Source organism: Lissotriton vulgaris, unplaced genomic scaffold (assembly GCF_964263255.1).
Source record: "Lissotriton vulgaris unplaced genomic scaffold, aLisVul1.2 SCAFFOLD_945, whole genome shotgun sequence".
NCBI lineage: Eukaryota > Metazoa > Chordata > Amphibia > Caudata > Salamandridae > Lissotriton > Lissotriton vulgaris.
In genome coordinates, this window is record NW_028255629.1 from 340,206 (window position 1) to 361,069 (window position 20,864).

A 20,864-nucleotide genomic window follows, 5' to 3' on the forward strand; every position below is an offset into this window, starting at 1 on the left:
TTTACTTTTCACACTATCTCTCACAAAGGTATATAGAATTAGGGTTTTGTACCAATGACAATGTTCTAATTATCTGTACTGTTCCTCAATACCTTGACCCTATCTCCCTTCTCCGTTATGATGTTGTTTTCAGGTTTTAGATGGCTTTTGCTTTCTAAGGCTTATTTTTAAAGCGTGTTTAATGGCTCAGCACTCAGATGGTATTAGATCACCCTGCATGTCTCCTCAGTTGCTAGTTTAGTTTACATCCATGGATTTTGGATTGTCTTAAAGACTATATCCATTTTATTTAATGAAGGAAATTACTCCTAAGAGTCTGTTGATCATGATCATTATTTTCCTGGATGTTTGGTACTAAAGGTTATTAACATATTCAGTAGCTTGCAATAACGTTGTCTGTGGTCGCTCCCTTGCCTCCCTGGCGATCTGCGGTATCGTTGTGTGTATCGTTGTGTGTTACTGAAGACCTGCAGCGTGCCCTGCCTGCCGCTTTTGCTAAAATTTAACTGATATCGCGCCTGCTTGCCGCTTTGTTTGAATTTACTTAATAACGCGCCTGCTTGCCGCTTTGTGTACATTTTACTTGTAGGGCGCTCGCTTCCGCTTCGTAGAAATTTCATTTGTGAGGCGCCTGATTGCCGCTTTGTAACGCTTATCTTGTAGCGCACATTTATCAGTGTTTGGAAGCATTTCCATTGCACCAGCGCATTTCGCCCCAAGCGCTCCGCTCCGCTGTCCCCTACGCAGCCATTTTAGTTGTTGTTGTCCTCCTTCGTGACCCGCCCCGCCTCCCAGCTGAGACGCCCTCGCCCCTCCCCCTCCACCATCCATATATGACAGTTAATCCCGCGCGCAGCGTCAACGCGCAGCGTCCGCGCCCAACCCGCGCCGAAGGTGCGCCAAAGGTAAGCCCGTCTACGCCCGTCCACGCCTGGACCGCGCCCAGCGCCAGACCCCCTGCCCCTCGCACTGCCCAGCCCCCCCGCTTTACCTACGATGCCGCCGCCCTCCTAGCCCTTAACCCCGGTCGCGCCCCCAACTGCGTCCAAGCCGCTCCTGGACGCACCCATGGACCGTTCTCCTGCCTCTCCTGCAAATTCAGCGGCACCGACAACGTCTCCGCTCCGACCACACCACAGATTCCCGACCCCAACCACCTAGAATGCATCCTTCTCAACACCCGCTCGGTCCACAGGCACGCCATTGACCTTTGGAACCTACTAGACACCATCTCTCCAGACGTCGCATTCCTTACGGAAACATGGATGAACGCCTCCTCCGCCCCTGACATCGCCATCGCTATCCCTGATGACTATAAGATTACACGCAAAGACCGCACCGACCATACAGGAGGAGGAATCGCTATCGTCCACAAGAAATCAATCCGCATCTCAACCAGCTCTGACGCCAACCTCGCCAACTCCGAACACCTTCACTTCCAGATCCACATCGACCCCAAGAACACACTCAGAGGTACCCTCCTCTACAGACCACCAGGACCCCGCGCAAAATTCAGTGAAGACATCACAGACTTCATCACCCCACACGCGCTCCCCTCCAAAGACTACATCCTTCTGGGAGACCTCAACTTCCACCTCGAAAAGAGCAACGACCACAACACCACCACCCTCTTGGACAACCTCGCCAACCTCGGACTTAAACAACTGGTCACTTCCCCCACCCACATCGCAGGTCACACACTCGACCCCATCTTCACCTCCAGCAACCATGTCTCTTTCATCCACACTACGGAGCTCATCTGGACTGACCACAGCTGCGTCCACTTCACCTACAACAAGCCGAAACCCATCATCCACCTCCAACCAGCTCTACAAAGAAACTGGAACAAAATCACCACGGAGCAGATCTCCACATCGCTCCTTCAAACCTCCCCAGCCCTCTCTTCTAACGCCAACGAAGCCGCCTCCAACCTCACCCTCTGGTTATCCAACACCGCCGACACCTTAGCTCCACTGAGAAAACGCCAACACAAACTTGGCATCAAGAAGGCCTCATGGTTCAACGAGGACCTCAAGAAATCCAAGAAACTATGCCGCTCCCTTGAAAAGGCCTGGAAAAAAGACTCATCCACCAGCAACAAGGACGCCTTCAAAAACGCCATCCGTACTCACCACCAACTGATCCGAAAAGCCAAGAAAACAGCATTCAAGAATCGACTCAACAACAACGCCCACAACAGCAAGGAACTTTTCAACATCGTCAAGGAATTTTCCAACCCCTCGGCCAACTCCAACGACATCACCCCCTCTCAAACCCTCTGCGACTCCCTAGCCTCTTTTTTCCACAACAAGATTGCTGACATCCACAACAGCTTTGACAACCAACCCGGAAGCCAACCCACCCTACCATCAGCTGACTATCTTCCCCCCGTTAACACCCTTAACGCCTGGAACCCAATCTCCACTGAGGACACCATCCGCCTGATGAATTCCATCCACTCTGGATCCCCCACAGACCCATGCCCTCACCACATCTTCAACAAAGCAGACTCCGTCATAGCTCCGCACCTCCGAGACGTCATCAACTGCTCCTTCACCTCCGCCACCTTCCCAGAAGACTGGAAACACGCTGAACTCACCGCCCTTCTGAAAAAACCAACAGCAGACCCCACCGAACTCAAAAACTACCGCCCCATCTCGCTTCTTCCATTCCCGGCCAAAGTCATCGAGAAAGCTGTCAACAACCAGCTCGCCGCCTTCCTCGAAGCCAACAAATCCCTCGACTCCTCACAATCTGGCTTCCGTGCCAAACACAGCACTGAGACCGCCCTCATCGCAGCAACAGACGACATTCGAACTCTACTGGACAATGGAGACACAGTCGCCCTCATCCTCCTCGACCTCTCTTTAGCCTTCGACACAGTCTGCCACAGCACCCTTTTACAGCGCCTCAGAAACATCGGAATCCAAGGAAAGGCACTGGAATGGATCACCTCGTTCCTCTCCGGAAGAACCCAGAGAGTCCGCCTCCCACCATTCAAGTCCGAGGCCTCTGAAATCATCTGCGGCGTACCACAAGGATCCTCACTCAGCCCCACCCTCTTCAACGTATACATGAGCCCCCTCGCGACCATCGCCCGCCAACACAACCTCAACATCATCTCTTACGCGGATGACACTCAACTGATCCTTTCTCTCACCAAGGACCCCAGCACTGCCAAAACTAACCTACACGAAGGAATGAAAGAAGTCGCCGAATGGATGAAACAAAGCCGTCTGAAACTGAACTCAGACAAAACAGAAGTCCTCATCTTAGGTACATCCCCCTCTGCATGGGACGACTCCTGGTGGCCGGAAGCCCTCGGAAACGCACCCATCCCGACAGACCACGCACGGAACCTTGGCGTCATCCTAGATTCTTCACTCTCAATGAACAGACAAGTCAGCGCTGTATCCTCTTCCTGCTTCAACATCCTTCGCATGCTCAGAAAAACATTTCGCTGGATCCCCATCGAAACAAGGAAAACAGTCACCCACGCTCTAGTCACGAGCCGACTGGACTACGGAAACACCCTCTACGCAGGTACCACCGCTAAACTCCAGAAGAAACTACAACGAATCCAAAACGCCTCAGCCAGGCTCATATTAGACATCCCACGCAACTAACACATCTCTGGCCACCTTAAAGACCTCCACTGGCTACCCGTCAATAAGAGGATTACTTTCCGACTGCTTACCCACGCACACAAATCACTCTACGACATCGGACCAGATTGCCTCAACTCTCGACTGTCCTTTTACACCCCCTCCCGCCAACTTCGCTCTTCCAGCCAAGCATTCGCCACTGTCCCTCGCATCAACAAAACCACCATGGGAGGCAGATCCTTCTCATACCTGGCTGCCAAAACATGGAACTCACTCCCCGCTTACCTTCGCCTCACCCAGAATCACCTAGCGTTCAGAAAGCAACTTAAAACGTGGATATTTGACAAATAATCCTCCTCCCCTCCCTAAGCGCCTTGAAACCCTCTGGGTATGTAGTGCGCTATATAAATTTTATGACTTGACTTGACTTGTGCCTTTTGCTACCATTAAAATTGCAGTCATTTTGCTGTATTCATTCTGTTTCCAAGGCATTCTGCCAGGTGTCATTTGGTCTTAGTAAAGACCTTAATTACTTTTCTTAAATAATTTGACTCTGCCTAACTCTGGTATGTGAATGTTGTTGACTACTAGAGGGCCAGATAGATCATTCCCCACATTGCCACTAGAGAGTACAGCTACAGATTGCTAAACTGCACTGCTCTAGCAATTCAGTTCAGAAAGACGTGCCGGACTCTTGGCGATTTTGGAAGGGAAGCATTGATAAGGATTGAGGAGCACATCACAGATGGGTAAAGAGAGAGAAGAACAGTTGTTCTTAAACAAATCATTTTTTTGTTTAAAACCCACATTAAGTACCATGGCGCAGTTAGGCCTGTACATAGATATCATGGCTCACTAACACCACCACTAACTTTAGTGTTAACACACTACTCTTTCAATATGCTGAGCAGTGGGCAAGCCGGAAAACACAGAGAGCATCCAAATACTTTTTTTTAAAGATTATTCTCATTAAATGTCATAACCAAGAGTCCTGGATTCCTATCCTGGTTTTGGCTCTTAACCAAAACAGTTTGGGGTTTTGGGCAAATCACTCAATTTCACTGTGCCCGAAATGAAAATTAATGAGAAACTACTTATGTACCTGTTAATGTATATTTATTTTTGGAAATGTGCTGAATGCGTGTAAGATGTTTCAGTGAGGGTAGCGTTTGCTTCTGAAATCTCCATGTTACTTGCAGCTAACAAGTTTGACTCACAAGGCCAAGCCAGTCATTTGTACATTTCTGTGATACATTTAAGTACTGTTAAATTGGTTAATGGTAATGCCTGTTTTTTGCAGTGCTTAGAAAAGGAAAAACATAAGTAAAAGGAACTGTTATACATTGTTTGATTCTCTAGAACTCTAATTACATGTTCACCTCCTCTTCCAAATCCTTGATCGCGTCTTGATCTCAGTAATCTAGTCTCCGCTGAATCCTTTAAACTTGATCATTGCTCCTCATTTTTGAAATGTCCTCCTACGTGTTTTGTGTAAAGCGCTCCTTTGGCCTTGAATCTATAGGGACATTATATTAAGTGCATAAAACAATAGTAAATTCATTAAGTTGAGGTCCTCAGTGACCCAATTGCAACGTGTGACCATTGTATGACCGGGACAGGAGAGGGTAGGAAATTGCCTCCAGCAAGATGTAAGGTAAAACATTACAGCAAAAGTGAATGTCATTGATTATTAGATAGTATTTCATTGATCCTTAGTTTGAGAGGTGGTATGTTAGACACAGAAGAATGGGATATCCTTCCCAGTGAAGTGCAAAATGCCACTCCATAGATAATGAGCTGACAGTGTCTCATTGGGAGCAGTATAGCATTGTTTGTCATATAGAAGAAACACATTGTTAAAGATAGCATGAGGCATGGGAGCGTCGAGTGACACTAAAGTTTCTTAAGACAGGGACATGCTCATCACAAAGGTATTTTCTCTTGCCTCACACCTTCCAGTTTCTCATTATACTTCATCAGGCGTTCCATCTTTGGTGCTTTTTTTTTCTTAAGCTCTGTGTATTTTTCTTTTCTTCTCAGGACTCTGATTCAGACGAGGACAGCAGTGCAGCTTCCGGAGAATCTGAGAGTATGTATCACGAACTTTGTGCATAGGCCATGTTCGCCATTTTGTTAGCCCACCACTATGAATTGTTAGGCCATGTCTCTAGATAGTTGGGTAGCCCTTGAGGGTTAGTACACTTCACTTCATGATGGTAGGGCCTACTTGCTCTATGACTGACGAGGACACAACCTCTGGTTGTATTCTACAACTTTTCCTACCTGTCCACAGACCCCATCTCCTCCTTATTGTTTAAAAAACCCCACTAGGTTTGGATAAGTATCACCCCCAAAATGTTTGAGGGCCTTACTTCACTGTAACCGGAGCAGAGTATTTCTTTGTTATTGTTCTGCATAACAATTGTTCATATCTTTTCTAAGATGTTTGAGGTCACTCCTTCCTTGTTTTGTGGGCGCACGATTTCTTGCTTGTCATAGCATATTATCTTCTGGTTGTTGGGACACACTACTCCCTGATTGCTGTGCACTAGCACCTGCGGGTACTTCATCACACCACTCTTTGGTTGTTGGTCGTAGGGGCGTAACACAGGCCCCTGCATCCCCCGCGGTGTGGGGGGACCCGCAAGCTGCAGGGAGCCCCCTCAGAAGAAGACTCAGGCCTGAGCGCTTCAGATTAAATCTGGAGCGGGGGCCTCTCTGTGTACATAGCAGGGGGGCCCTCAAACTTTTGTTACACCACTGGTTGGTCAACGTGAACTCCTGGCTCTTGGACCACACATACTCTGATTATTGCATCACCACAACGCTGTGATGGTTCTACCCACTACACCATGATTTCATTTGCTGGCTTGTAGTACCCTTTGGATGCGCTTTGTGTTCTATGCATTCCTGATTGGCGCATTGTCAACTTTACAGATAACATGCCAATCTGGCACTTTTATTGAGCTCAGTGTACCAGGAAGTAAGCAGCACTGCGCGTTAGAACGCCGAAGCAGCGAGGCAGAGGGAGTCGAGCCACATACCGCGGTGATTTACTCCTGCCGGGACGTTGTACAGCTACCATCACCTGATTAATCCTGCTCAAATTAATCATTTTAACCTCTGCAAACAATACCGGATCATTATCGATAATGTTGGAAACGCTGTAATCAGACAAAAAAGAAAAACCTTATGAATAATTAATCTCTCCAGCTTTGATAATAACAGATTGAGCAGTTGAAATTATTTACAACGGCCTAAGAACCTCTTTTTCCGATAGCTGATGAAAATAATTCAACCATCCTTGCAAAGAAAGCTCACGTCCTGATGATGATCTAGAATTGTTTAGATCGAAACGCCGTCGACCCATTCAAGGAAACTCCCCTACTGTATATATTTCTTTGGGGATTACCCTTGTTTGTGATACCTTGTATATAGTTTTATTTTTTAAAATATTTTCACCTAGTCACTATAAGCACTTTGTCACATGTGTGAGCACCTGAAAAATATAATTGAAACAAAAAAAGTAAATAAAGTTTTTTATGTGTATGCTACCCTACAAAAACTTGCTCCTAGAATTGATTCTAAAATTATAGTTATACTCTACTTTACGAGGACCCTTTGAGGCCACCCAAAACCATTGTTCTTTCTATAAATACAGTGTACCATTTAGCCACAACATTTGAGGCTTGTGTGATGGAAAATACAGGTGTTCGGGTGCTTTTCTGTAGAAATGTGGGTTGGATTTTTGAAGATGGTAATTTATTGGGGACCAGAGTCCTGCTCTATTTAGGTAAAACATTGCCAATTTGCTGTTTGGCATCAAAAAGAGCACTGTAGGTTACCAGTGGTTTTAGAGTGTGGAAGGAGGATTCTAGGTTGTAAGATTATTTTCAATTAATCCTGAGTTGTAATGTCCACCCATAACAGTTCCTGTATTGCATTTCAGTGGATTTCCTGCGGAATTTGCTGTCACGGACACTTGGTCTCGGAAGTGAAAAGCCAGAGAAAGTCCTGGACGAGTTGACTCTGGATGGAGTGGCTAAATTCATGCTAAATGAGAAATGTAGGTATTTGTAGTTTGTCCAGGAACTATCTACGTTGCCCCACATACCCAGACATATTCGTTGAGAAGGTGTCTGTGTTCTATATATAAAAGAGAAAGCAACAAGCATACTGGATCTTCACTTGATAGGTCAGGATGGGAGAATGTGTTAATAGTGCAGATGAAGGGGGATAAACGAAGAAGAAAATGTATGGTACGCATGAGGTATAGCGTGAGTAGGTTCAATTGAGGCATGCTTTAATGCGCTTCATCGTTTGCTTTCTTCTCTTAGTGTAACCGCTGCTTCTTATGAATGTCGTGAATATTATTCTCATTAATGAATTACTGTCAACATTGTAGAATGACTGTGCTATCAAGAACTCTAGACAGTTCAAAAATGTGGGAGGCACCTGTTCTTGCATCTAAATAAGAGAGTGATCTCACTTTTGAAAAATGCAGAACTATTTATTTTGCCCCTCTTTCTCACTGTCCATCATAAACTACGTTGTATAGTTCCACTTTTAATGAATAATTCAAATAAATGGTCATTCTCTATTATAATTTTTACTAGTCATCTATTTTATTGGTGTCTCTGTCCATAATAAGAATGTTGTGGCGTGGTTCCCCTCTTGTGTATAACGCATGTAAGACTCTAGTTCTTCCTTTAGTCAGATGTCACATCCTACCTCCATGTTGGACTCCTTTTGTTCTGCCCAAATTTCTCATTTTTAAAGACATTGAGTGACATACCACTATGATTTTGTCACTCCCCATGCAAAGTGCTAAATTTATGCTAAACGTAAGGTTCACCCAGATTGTACCCTCACCCATAGTGGAAGATAACAAATTAACATTTACCTCGCTCCAGGGAAATTGATATACGGTAAGCTTTATATTCCTACTTTTGGGCCTTTCAGTACATCTTTGTTATCTCAAATAATGTAGGAGCCTCACTCCCTCTCCTGGAATAATTGTTGTCATGTCTGATGGGCAGGGAGACAATGCACTTTATTAATGGTTTGCAGCATTGCATGCCTCACAAGATAAAGGTTCCTTGCACAGTGACAAACATTTGTTTTTGCGTATTGTTGGAGCAGCCACTGGAGCCAACACTTCAGGGATCCTTAGGTTCTGGGTACAATCTGCACCCATTCTAGAAAAGTCTAGCCTGAATGAGGTCCAACCAAATCCCAGTAGCAATCTTGACCTGAGTTTTGTGGAAATAGAAGTCACCCAGCCTAGAGATTATGGCTTGTCTCTCTGGGAATATAACCCCCATTTGCCATTTGGTGCACACCAACATTTGCTCATTTGGTGCCTGTCTCATCCCCTTTTTTGTAGCCCTGGAAGACGTGATTGGCCATATTTATGATTTTTGGAGGGATGCACACTTTTTGGGGACAATAACTCCCTTTGGCCATTGTGTCCCTGTCCTGTCTCATTATTTGTAGAACACCATGGGCGATATGATCGACCAGATTTATGATTTTTGAAGGGACCACACTTTTGTATTGATCCCCCTGCTTCTTGTACCCACTAGAGATGGTTATAAACTGCTCTTCTAGAGATGCATTATGGTATTCCTTCTCTAAAGGGCTCTGCATCCTATTCAGAGAAGGAGTCTGACCCAGACAATGTTTTCGCTAAGGACACTAGAGGTGGCCTACAGTTATGCAATGTCTTGGAATAATAACTGCTGGACTGCCCTTCGAGAGGATAAGCAATCCAGACCAGGAAAACAAAGAACAACACCCTCCCTGATGAACATCAGCGTGGAGGACTTGTGAACCAAATTAAATGCCCTGTAGCCACAAGGATTTTGTATCCTGGGTAATAGTAATTGAACAGATGGACATCTGAATATTCAGAAGGTTTAAGACATGATGTAGACATTCAAGGGCGGTAGTTGTGATGAGCCCCTATTGATCCTTGACTTGCTTAGCGCAGACTTACTTTGTGGTTGCCTTATAACCCCAGTTACCACCCCTGTTACCACCTGAGCCCGGCATAGAGGATTTTTTTTTCTAAGGTTCCTAAAGAAATGCAATTTAACTGTGACATTGGACCATAACCCTCAATTCCAGTTTCTAATGGAAATTGGTAAATTCAGATGGTACCTTAGGGCCCATATGCGATCTTATCATCCAGGCAATTTACATAGAAATACGCATTTAACTAGATATGAACTTCTAAAATCAGGTTCACTTTTCCAATCTACTATGGATAATGCCAGGTCCATCCCCAGCATCAGTGTATCCCCTGATAAGCCCATTTGAAGCTATAACTGTTCTCCCCTGGAACTGTTCTGCTGGTACCTCCAAAAAGCCTCGGGACACCCAGTGATTCCAGTGACTGGATATTGGAACTTTAGCTTTGACCCCAGTGCTTTTGACCATCACTTCTTAGTTTATTGGCAATGCCAGTTTAGTATTAAGTTGGTGAGTTCTTGGACGCAGTGAGTTATTTTGGCCACTTTTTAACTGCCTCTTCTTATAGCCACTGAGTCGTTCTCCCTTGCAACCATATACACTGTGAAAATAATTGCCCTCAAAGAACACTTTTTATTTTATTCTATCTGGTACAACACATACCGTTCATAATGAAAGAAAACAATTTAAGGAATGCCATGACCAGTCAATAGATTTGTATTATCTCTTAAAACTAATGTAAACTGAATTGTACGACTTTCCCTGTAAGTGGTAGAAATATATCTGGGTTCGTATCTCAGCCCCAAAAGTTGTAGGACTCTGTTTTGTGTTTGCCCTCAAGTTTTACAGTTGTGCGTTTTGCTATTGAAAATAAAGACATGTAACCTTAAAATATAAAGGTCTCACTGGAGAATATCCTTTATTGAGCCTTATTTGTTTGTGGCAAACAGTATCTGACTCCCAGACCCTTATCATCTCAAGAGGAAACCCTGACTCCTTGACCACTCTACTCATTAGGAATCAAAGTCCCAAATAGAAATACTTGTCCCTGAATGAACTAGTCAGTAGAATCTGGATCCTCTTCTCTTTTAAGATGCAAGCATCACTCCTCCACCTACCAAGACATTATGCCTTTAAGACTATAAGAAATATGTAACACCTCTTTTAAAGTTCAGACATCAGAGTAGTACTATGGAAATGAATGACAGCCACAGAGCGTTACTGTATTAACCTCTTGAAAGAGATGAACACAAACCTAAAGAAACTCCGAATTCCACAAAACTCCTCTGCCAAATAAATCCCAATTGCCTTTCATATGATTCACAGAAAACAAACTGAAATACCTCCACTGGCTTTCAGTGAAAGAGTCAGCAGAGTTTTGATTGGCGAAAGATACTGAGTGCCAAAAAAAGATATCCATTACCAGCAGCTGAGGACAGTGGTGGTATGCGACAGAGCAGGTTGGAGGAGGAGTCGTAGTTGGGTAGGGAATCAAACCTCTGTTCTTCAGCCTGACCCGACTAAAGTTAGACCCTTATCTTTTCCCAGCCGATTCCTGAACCTTCACCCTAACCGACCCAACATTTACCATAACTACTTGCCTAGCTTTTTACAGTAGTCCTCCCTAACCCTCAATCTAAGCCTTTACAGAACCTTCACTCTGGCATTCACTTTAAATTTGTTCTTAACCCTCAGCTTAACACAGACCTTGACTTTAGCTCTAGGATCAATACATTGACTCTACTCCTAAATCCTAACCTTGAACCAAATCCTAATCCTCTTCTTCTCTGACCTTGATTCCAGCTCTGACCATAATGGCAATTTCAATCAGTTTTATTTTCTTTGAGTTGTATGCACAAACACAATTGTTTCAATTAATTATTTACAACAAATTTCCTTTTCAGTTAGGCGAGATACAATGTTTTTCAGCCCAGGAAAGAACAAATGAGTAGTAATCCAAGGCTTGCTGGACAGCAACCGGGTGCAAGGATTACATCTCTCTTGGAACTCTCCCATTATGCTGGGAAAACTACAGAGAGGATTTGAGTAGTGAGTGAGGTTGACTGAACAGTGTCTAGCAAGAGGAGTGAGAATTAATTGATTCTGAGCACTGAGGTAAAGGTGGTGGAAGGGCGGCAACTGAGCATTTTAAGATAAAACCCCTTCAAAAATTGAGATATGGTAGGGTAATTTTATGTTATTGTGCTCGTATTTTTTCCCGAAATAAGGATCTCTCAGAGAGCCTTGGTTTTCAGTGGATTCCAATGCAGAAATAATTTAGCTTAGTACCATGTGCATGCCTATTTAATACTAAGTAAACGTTAGTCTTTGTTTTATGGTGGTCTGTAAACCTGATCTGCGTAATGTGTTGAGCCTAGGGTCGATCCAGCTGAATGGTGAGAACTCTCTCAAAAGCCTCACAAACAAGCATTTGCAAAGCAATAGGTCTCGCATTAATTAAGTTTGAGCTATTGGCATTGCTAAATATTGCAACACCAATTGCAACAAAAGTCTATAAATTGTTGGCCAAAAAATGGTGTATTTATTTTTGTAGCAATAGTGGCATGCTGCACTTTATATGAATATGTTTAAAAGTAACGTGCGTCATACTGCGATTGCTACAATAGGTAATTGTGGATGCGTTAACAATTGATGTGTACACTGCCAGCTGGTGGTGTGTGAGCCTGGTGAAATCGTGCACTGACGTCTGGTAGTGTGTGAGTGCCTGGTGAAAGCGCGCACTGATGGCTGGTGATGTTTGTGCCCTGTGAATGTGTGCACTGACGGCTGAGGGTGTCTGTGTCTGGTGAAAGTGTGCACTGACGGTGTGGTTGTGTGTTTTTTTATGTGTGGTTGTGTGTGTGGTTGTGTGTGTGGTGGAGTGTGTGTTTGTGTGTGGTTGTGTGTGTGGTTGTATTGGTGGTTGTGTGTGTTTGCGTGTGTGTTTGCGTGTGTGGTTGTGTGTGTGGTTGTGTGTGTGGCTGTGGTTGTGTAATTGTGTGTGTGGTTGTGTGTGTGACAGTAATACTAAAAGCATCTCAAAATAAAGGAACACAAACATCGAGTTTGTGGAAAGAGAAAGCCCGTTGTAAGTCAAACGGGCGCAGCAAAGCATTAACACAACAACATGTTCTTTGATGTTTGATGTTCTTTGAACAAGAACATCAAAGGGGGGCTGCTAAAGTGATCGCGGGTGAATTTGATCTCGGGCGCTTAATGAGTATGACAAGGTTTGCCATTTGGCACCTCTGCTCCTAAGCGCGCACCCGTGCACATGCACTGTAGCTCTAGGCTGGCCAGGCTGGTCATGCAAGCATTTTTTGAGCCCTCATTAAATGTCTCTCCTGAACCAGCGCATGCGCTGGGTCAGGCGAGACCTAAAAAGGGAAGGTTGGATGTTGGGCAGTACCCATCAAGTCCACATCAAAGATACCATCTGTCTGAAGGAAAGGCCGATACAGCTCCTTCACTAGGAGTAGTATTCCTCTCTCTCTCTCTTTGCATGGGGAATAATTTACAGGGGGGTTTGTCTCATAAATAATATGGAATTGCTCTTGTCTAATACCTTTGTTTTTATCATGAATCACCCACCTTCCTAAATGCTGTTGAGTGGTTCTACTTCACTTTCATCGTTTCTCATCCTCCTGTTCCTTAGGTAAGAACGTGGTATGCATGGTCGGCGCTGGAATATCCACGTGTAAGTACAGCATTGGCAATTGAAGCAGCATGAACCTTTTACTGTAGCTTGATGATTGGATTTGCATGTCTCTTTTTCATTAAGGTCGCAATCTTGTATTTGCTTGTTTTTCAATGCACCTCCAGAACTTATAAACAGGCCAGACTATACTGTTTGTTTATCAGCTGCAGGTATTCCTGATTTCCGCTCGCCTGGTTCTGGGCTCTACAGCAACTTACAGAAGTATAACTTGCCTTATCCAGAAGCTATTTTCGAAATCAGCTATTTTAAGGTAATCACTACTTGCGAAGCAGTTCATTTCAGAAGAAAGGAGCTTGGGAAAAGGGTTAGTAATGGTTGAGCAGAACAATCAAAGAAGCTATTGGAGGGCCGGGGTCACACTTTAGGACAGGAACGATCATGAAAGAGAGATATCAGAGGCGATAGTAGGTTTACCAAGCAAGCCAGGAGTATATATTAAATTCAACAGAGGTAATGTATAAGAAGTCGTTGTTGGGAAAATCAATGAGGAGTATTTAGGATGTTGATCCGGTGCCAATAAATGTGATGTAGTTAAAGAATGGAGGAGCCTCTTCTCAGCCAGATATTTGTGTAGCAAAGTGAAGAGAGGGATCCTTATAGGTAATGTGAATGTATTATCTGCTTGTTCACTTGTGTGAAGACAGAGATGTCATTTTCTCATCAATTTGTGTTTCTCTGCCTTTAGCAAAATCCAGAACCATTCTTCGCTCTTGCAAAAGCACTGTACCCTGGAAAGTTCAAGGTAATGACGTTGAAATTGTTTTAAGATGAGTTTGCTTGTAGAGGTGAAACATGTGGTTTATCAGTGTGTAAATATGGTGCTTATATAGTTTTTTAAATGTGTGGCATATATATAGACTAAGAGTCTGAGGGTGTGGCTAATACATGGCTGGATGGTGGTATGATGTGGGCGTTAACGACTGTGGTGGGTTTTGTAATTTGATGTTTATGGGGACATTTGCTGAGCGGGGGCGTTGCTTGTTGCTAAGAATGTTAAAGTGGGCAAGATGTTTACATGCAGTAGGGAAGACTGTACATTGGGTGAATGTGGCATATCTGAAGGTCTTTCTGTTTTCAGCTCATGAAAAACCCCCAGCGCTTTTTAACGCCTCTTAGTATTAAATAATACATTAATACTAATTTGTATAGCACAACATCTACCCACAACTAGGCATGTCCTGGTGCTGAGAGATTCTGGCTTAGGCACCGACGGCAGAGTAAGTTAGAATGAGAGCAGTGTATTCAGCTGTTTTCTAAACGAAGATTCTAATGTTACCTGATGCAGTTTTTGAGAGGGAGCTTTCCAATGCTTTGCCACCTGAAGGGAGAATGAGTGACCCCAAGTCTAAATCGCTTAAATGGAGACATAATCATAAGTATGACCTTGGAGGATCCAAGAGTTCTTATGGTAGCATATAAATAAATCAACTTTTGGAGATATGTTGGACCCTTGTTCGAAAAGGCATGAAACATAAGTACTAATACTTTGAAGATTATTCTTTTGTGGCAGGGCAGCCATTGATGACAATATCATGGGATTGTGGTATGCTCAAATAAGTTCTTGCAGCAGCGTTCTGCGGAGTCCCAAAATGAAGGGAATTCCCATAGTCCAACCTGGAAGTGATCAGAACATGGATCACGGGTTTGCAAGAGGAAGGAGGCAAAATGGGCAGTATTTTTATTAAACCCTTGAGCAGAGTGGAGCATCTTGTGGTGATAGATGCAAATTGAGTTTTTAAGAATGTCGAGATCAATTTTGGTGCCTAGATTTCTGGACCTCGGTTAGCGCTTAGTTTATTAGGCCACGATGATGAGTTCGAAATAGATTTGATTAATCCAAATAGGAGAATTTGGGACATTGTAATTTAGTTGTCTGGCAGAAAATGTAAAAGAATCCAGAGCAACTATCTGGTAGTGGTCTGAATGAAAGGATGCAATATATATAAGAACAGAGCCTTCTGTTCCAAGTTGAAACATGCATTCCAGTAGTGTTTGAGGAGCGACCATATCAATGGATGTAGAGAGGTCCAGCATGTCCAATACCGATGAGCGTCTGCAGTCCAGTGTTACTTGAATGTAATTCAAAGCCACTAAAATTGCGGATTCAGCACTGTATATAGGATGAAATCTATGCATTGAAAAAGCACTTTAGGCATAGTAAATCAAGAACTAAAACTACATTACTCGTAAACAGCACATAAATAACAGCTTGAACTACAAGAACCTGAAAGATAATCAGTATTGCATTGATGAATACAAGGCTTATTCAATATGTTAAAGTTGTATTGCTTAGGTAGTTTCATTGCTCTCAAGGGCTTTTATTAATCCATCTGTAATTCTGAATGGATGTATCCAGAGAGACCAAAGCTACCAGGAATTGCTTGATTTAAGAGAATAGAACAGCTAACACGTTTTGTGGTGTCTTTGTGTCACCGCTTACTCAGGGTAAGATTTAGCACATTTTAATTGTTTTCTAGAAGTATATGTATGTTTCTTCCTTTAGTCTGTGCGGCCCTCACCACGTGATATCCTCTTTTTTTTACTAATAGACCTTCTTAGTCCGAGGGGCCTACAATATGGAACGTGAAGCTTCATATCGTCACACACGAGATCATGGTTCATCTTGATGCATGTTGTAACTGAAAAGGGAAATCCAAAATGAAAATGAAGATAATTGGCCTTTAATTTCACCCAAACACCTGTAACGTTCTTCAGAGTGCCATGCTAAATTTATGGATTAATCTTCTCAGTGTTGTCAGGACGTTCTGTGAATTCTAGCTCGATCTCTCCTAGCACTCTAAGAGCTATAGATGTGTCTGAAGATTGACAGATCCGTAGGGTCAGCTCTTAAGCAATGGTTTAACATATACTAACGTCCATTACTTAAGATGCAAGTAATGTGGAAAATGTAAAAAACATAGAGCAGGAACAGAAAACAGCTAGGGATCTGAACACAGTGTTTCAGCTGTGGCCTTCATGATCCAACTTATGTGAGGTAACAGGTAGAAGGAGGATTTGGTTTGGAAGATGAAAGGGCTTTTCTGCTTATTGGAACTTGCCTCAAGTCGTGTATTGTTTTCCCTACATTAACCCAGGGATGTGTGTTTTATATAGATTGTGTTGTATCTGTATGAACCATGTGGTTATGAAAATTATTTAATCAACAATAATAATCCCACCAATTATTCCTCACAACATCAACTTTTCTGATTAATATGTTGTGGCATATTTCCCCTAGAAATGTAGAATGTTAAAGATCTCTTTTTTTGCATCTCATTTCATGGTGAATGGTATTTCCATATATGATTGTCGACAACAATATACTTTCTCAAAAATGCCTGACATGCACACGTTTTAAAAAAAAAATATTTTTTTTATTAAACAATCATCGGTATAAGTGGACAATACAGAGGATCGAACAATGTATACAATACAATAAGCACAAACGGGGTATTAGCCAATCATTACACAAAGAGGAAGGTCACAGGGAGGGTAGGTCATCTCGATCACTGCACTGAGGCGGTACACAAATATTACCACGGTAGGTATTCCATAAGCCCCATATACGGCACACGTTTTTGTGGGTATCTCACCTACCACTGAATATCCACTAATACATATTTCTGAAATTTATAGATTTCCCTGTTAACAAAATATGTTTTCCCATGCCAAATGATCATGGGTATTTATACAATCAAAACTTAAATGTAGTCTGATTTGAGTTTAGGTTCAAGTTAATGAGAAACCTATTGATACATTACTTATCAGAATTCACACAGGCCCTTATTGAAAGTCGGCACATAATTACTGATATGATTCTGTCCTATTATAGCACATATCTGAATTATCACACCAGGTGTATACCCAAAGCTATAAAAAACGCATCTCCCTTAACTTTTTACTGGCCAAACCTGCCAAAATGTTTTTTTTAAATATATTTTATTTATTAATTTATTAATTTTGTTGCAAAACAGAAACACAAGACACAGAGCAAAATTCTGTGCAGAGTCACAGTACACAACATTAAGGTACAGTCCAAGACAGGCAAAGAAGTACAATGAGGAGCTTTTTGGTGACATCAGGATCCAGGATCGATAAAATGGCAGCACCAGAACACCATAGGTTCACGTCCACCCCAAAGGGCGTGCATAAAAAACAATAACCAAGAGTGGCAGAGGGTCGCAGGGGCGTCAATAGGAAATACAGTTAGGGGCCTGGCACGGGCCAGCACCTGTGGCCGCCGCGTACCAAGGGTCGGCGGGGAGCGCAGGAGAAGCAACGCTGCCGGGGAGGGAGCGGGAAGGAGGGAATGGGCAACAGGGGTTCAATCAGGCCCCAGGGCGGGAGTGACATTATCTCAGCACTATGAACCCGGAGTTAGTACCCCCCCCCCCGCGGAACACACATTGAAGGACAACAATGGAGAGGCCCCTGAAACAGCAAAGGCGCTGGGGGAGTGAGGGAAGGGGGATAGTCACTGACCCGCATCTGCGGCCGCCGCGGGCGCAGGGCCGGCGGGGAGTGCAGGAGAGGCAGCGCCGCTGGAGTGAGAGCGGGAGAGGAGATAGGCAACCAAGGGGCCCCAAATGTCAACAGGGCGGGACCTGGAGGGCATCAAATCCCAAAACTCAGATAAAAGCGTCTGACAGCGGGAGGCGTCCTCCAGCCAACTCGCAACCCCATGAGCCGGCCGCCGACCCCAACACATGGCCACTCTACGCCTGGCTAGCACCAAAAGCATTGCAATCAGGCAGCGAGAGGCATTAGGGCAAAATTTAACAAAGCCGAGGAGACACAGAAGAGGATCAGGGCACACAGCCGCGCCGGTGATCTCAGAGATAGTGGAGCAAACCGTCCGCCAGAATTCCTGAACCTTAGGACAAAGCCATGCCAAATGAGCAAAATCCGCAGCTGGGGCGGCACAACTCATACAACAGTCCTCAGGGATAAGCCCGAGCCGATGGAGAAGCACGGGAGTGCGGTAAAACCTGTGCAAGAACTTGAAATGAATCAAACGGAGCCTATAGTTCGGGGAGAGTTTTGTAGTTTGACTACAGCAATAAAGACTGTCGGCCTCCGAGATATCAGTGCCACGGTCCGCACCCCACACCTTGCGCGCCCGAGTCGAGGAGATGAGGATGACAACAGGGCAAAAGCGTATAGTTTGGTGACCAACTTGTGTGGCAACGTGGAAGTATATACGAAATCCAGGGCCGGGAAAGTGGGGGGGGGGTTGTGGGATTGTAGGGTGCAGTTTCCAGCAGGTAGCCCGCAACTGATAGAATAGGTGCGTGTCCTGCAACCATGGGGACTCCGGAAGTGAGTAGAAGGAATTCTCTGGATAGAGATCTGCTAAAGTCCTCAGGCCCAGCCGCGCCGCATGACGAGACATGCTAGAAGACTGAAGGGGCGGGAAATCCAGGTGATCAATAATAGTCATAGCATTGGTAGATGGGAGAGAAAGACCAGAAAGCCGGTGCAGGAATGACCATGCCCAGCGCAGCGTCTCGACCGTATCTACCTCCGTCCGGGGGATCACCGCAGGAGCGAACAGTGCAGTAGTCAGCGGCCAGGGGGAAGCGACGTCAGATTCCACCGCAACGTGGGGCTGATAGGGTGAAGCCAAAAAATGCAAGAAACCGGCCTGAGCACATAGGGCGTATAGATGAAAGTCAGGCACACCCAAACCGCCGGCAGACATGGGCAAGGTCAGGATATCCTAGGCAAGCCTAGGTTGCCGCCACGCCCACACCAGCGAGACGACCAGAGAACGTAGCCTGCGAAAGAAATGAGAAGTTAGTGGAATAAGTATGTTGGAGAAGAGATAAACGAATTTAGGGAGGACCACCATCTTGGCTATATCGATGCGGCCAGCCAGGGACAGCGGCAGGCGGCTCCACAAAGGGATCTTAGATTCTAGCCAGTCCACCGCACGCCCAAAATTCGACCTCCAAAGTTCATCCAAGTCTCTACTCAGCCAAATGGCCAAGTAGCGCGTAGGACCGGATGCACCCTCAAACGGGAAATCAGGCATGAAGGGGAGGGTAGCATCCGTCAAGGGAAAGAGAACAAACTTACTCCAGTTTACCTGAATTCCAGAGAGCCCGCCAAATCGAATAACCTCCCGCACCAAGGGACTAAGGTTATTTCGGGGATGACGGACATAGAGAGTGATATCGTCCGCATACATGGAAACTAGGAGGGAGCGGGACGAAAAGTCAATACCTCTGTGAGTATGGTGTTGCCGTAACCGAGTGGCCAGGGGCTCCATCGCAATGGCAAAAAGCATGGGCGATAGCGGATACCCCTGTCGAGTTCCACGAGTAATGTTGATGGGGTCGGACACCTGACCATTAATGCGAAGACGGGCGGTGAGGCTGGTATAAAGGAGCTTAATATTACGCAAACAGTGGGTACTGAATCCCATATGCGGCAGGACATGAAAATGGAAGGGCCACTCCAGTGTATCAAACGCCTTTGTGGTGTCAAAAAAACCTGCCGAAATGTAAAGGGAGCAAAATACCACAGCTGTAGTGGCATGATATGTCTCAAGTTCTGGGCAAAAGTCTTAGTAGGTGACAATAACCACAGCAGATACATGTCTACCACTCCAGTGTTGGAATTAATTGATTCAATAATTATTGCATCAAATACCAGGCCACTCATAATGAGGGCCAAAGATCAATACATTTAAGTTACATATTTTTGACAGTCTATTTTGTGTTAATTAATTTTCAATATCGATTGATTTTCTTTGAAATATGCTGCCCATTATTTAAAAGTATACATCAAAGACTGCATCTATTTTTATTGCCTTTTCTTTCAAGCTCACTACAATGTTGTACAACCCTGTCAAATAAAAAATTGGACACCTGTTGAAAAAACAAGACTGTAAACTCTTCATCTCTTTGTCTGCTTTTGACCTTTTGGAGCACTCCAAATGTAGCAAGTGTTTACTTTGTGTTCCTATTTGTAACAAATAAAATGACACACAAACATTTGCTTATAATGCAAAAACATGAGTGAAAAGAGAATAAGGGATTCTGGACCCCATTTGAAGCACACCAGAAGTGCTGAAAAAAACACTGAATATTTTCTGCTGATCTGTTGATAAAATATATTTTGAAGGTTTTAATTTGAGAATTTCAGAAGATAAAAGAAATGCTTAGCAAGGAGAGTAAACATTTGACATCTTAAGGCTGGCAAATAAAAATTAAGTAGTATTTATCTGTTCAAAGTGCAATGTAAAAAAAGACAAAGAGAACAGCAAATATAGGAAAACCTTAGAAGGGATAGAAAAGGTTCAAGCTTGTTATTACAGTGAGAGATATGACTGGGTTTACTCAAGTTGGACTCTTGGCACAGAATGGAGCACCTGCCTATCAAGCAGAATCAGCACTTCTGTATCACCAGCATGTGCAAGGGTAAAACAGCCAAATAACCGAATTAGCTAAGGCCCCGAATATACATCAAATCGGAGAGAAGTGACGATCTCTCAGGCAGTCCTCAATACATGGATAAACCTTTTGAACAATGGTGCGAGGGAAACCGTTTGTGAACGATCACCT

General features: G+C 44.1%; 1 protein-coding gene across 2 annotated transcripts in view; it reads left to right on the forward strand.

Annotated features, from left to right (window-relative positions):
* The window catches only part of SIRT2 (sirtuin 2), a 179,039-nt gene that overhangs the window by 51,481 nt on the left and 106,694 nt on the right, over nucleotides 1-20,864 (forward strand). For both annotated transcript variants that reach the window (XM_086952009.1, XM_086952010.1), the window contains 5 exons: nucleotides 5,646-5,694; nucleotides 7,555-7,671; nucleotides 13,234-13,275; nucleotides 13,440-13,546; nucleotides 13,982-14,038. In XM_086952009.1, the coding sequence (XP_086808135.1) occupies nucleotides 5,646-5,694; nucleotides 7,555-7,671; nucleotides 13,234-13,275; nucleotides 13,440-13,546; nucleotides 13,982-14,038 (372 nt within the window). The remainder of the gene's footprint in view (nucleotides 1-5,645; nucleotides 5,695-7,554; nucleotides 7,672-13,233; nucleotides 13,276-13,439; nucleotides 13,547-13,981; nucleotides 14,039-20,864) is intronic.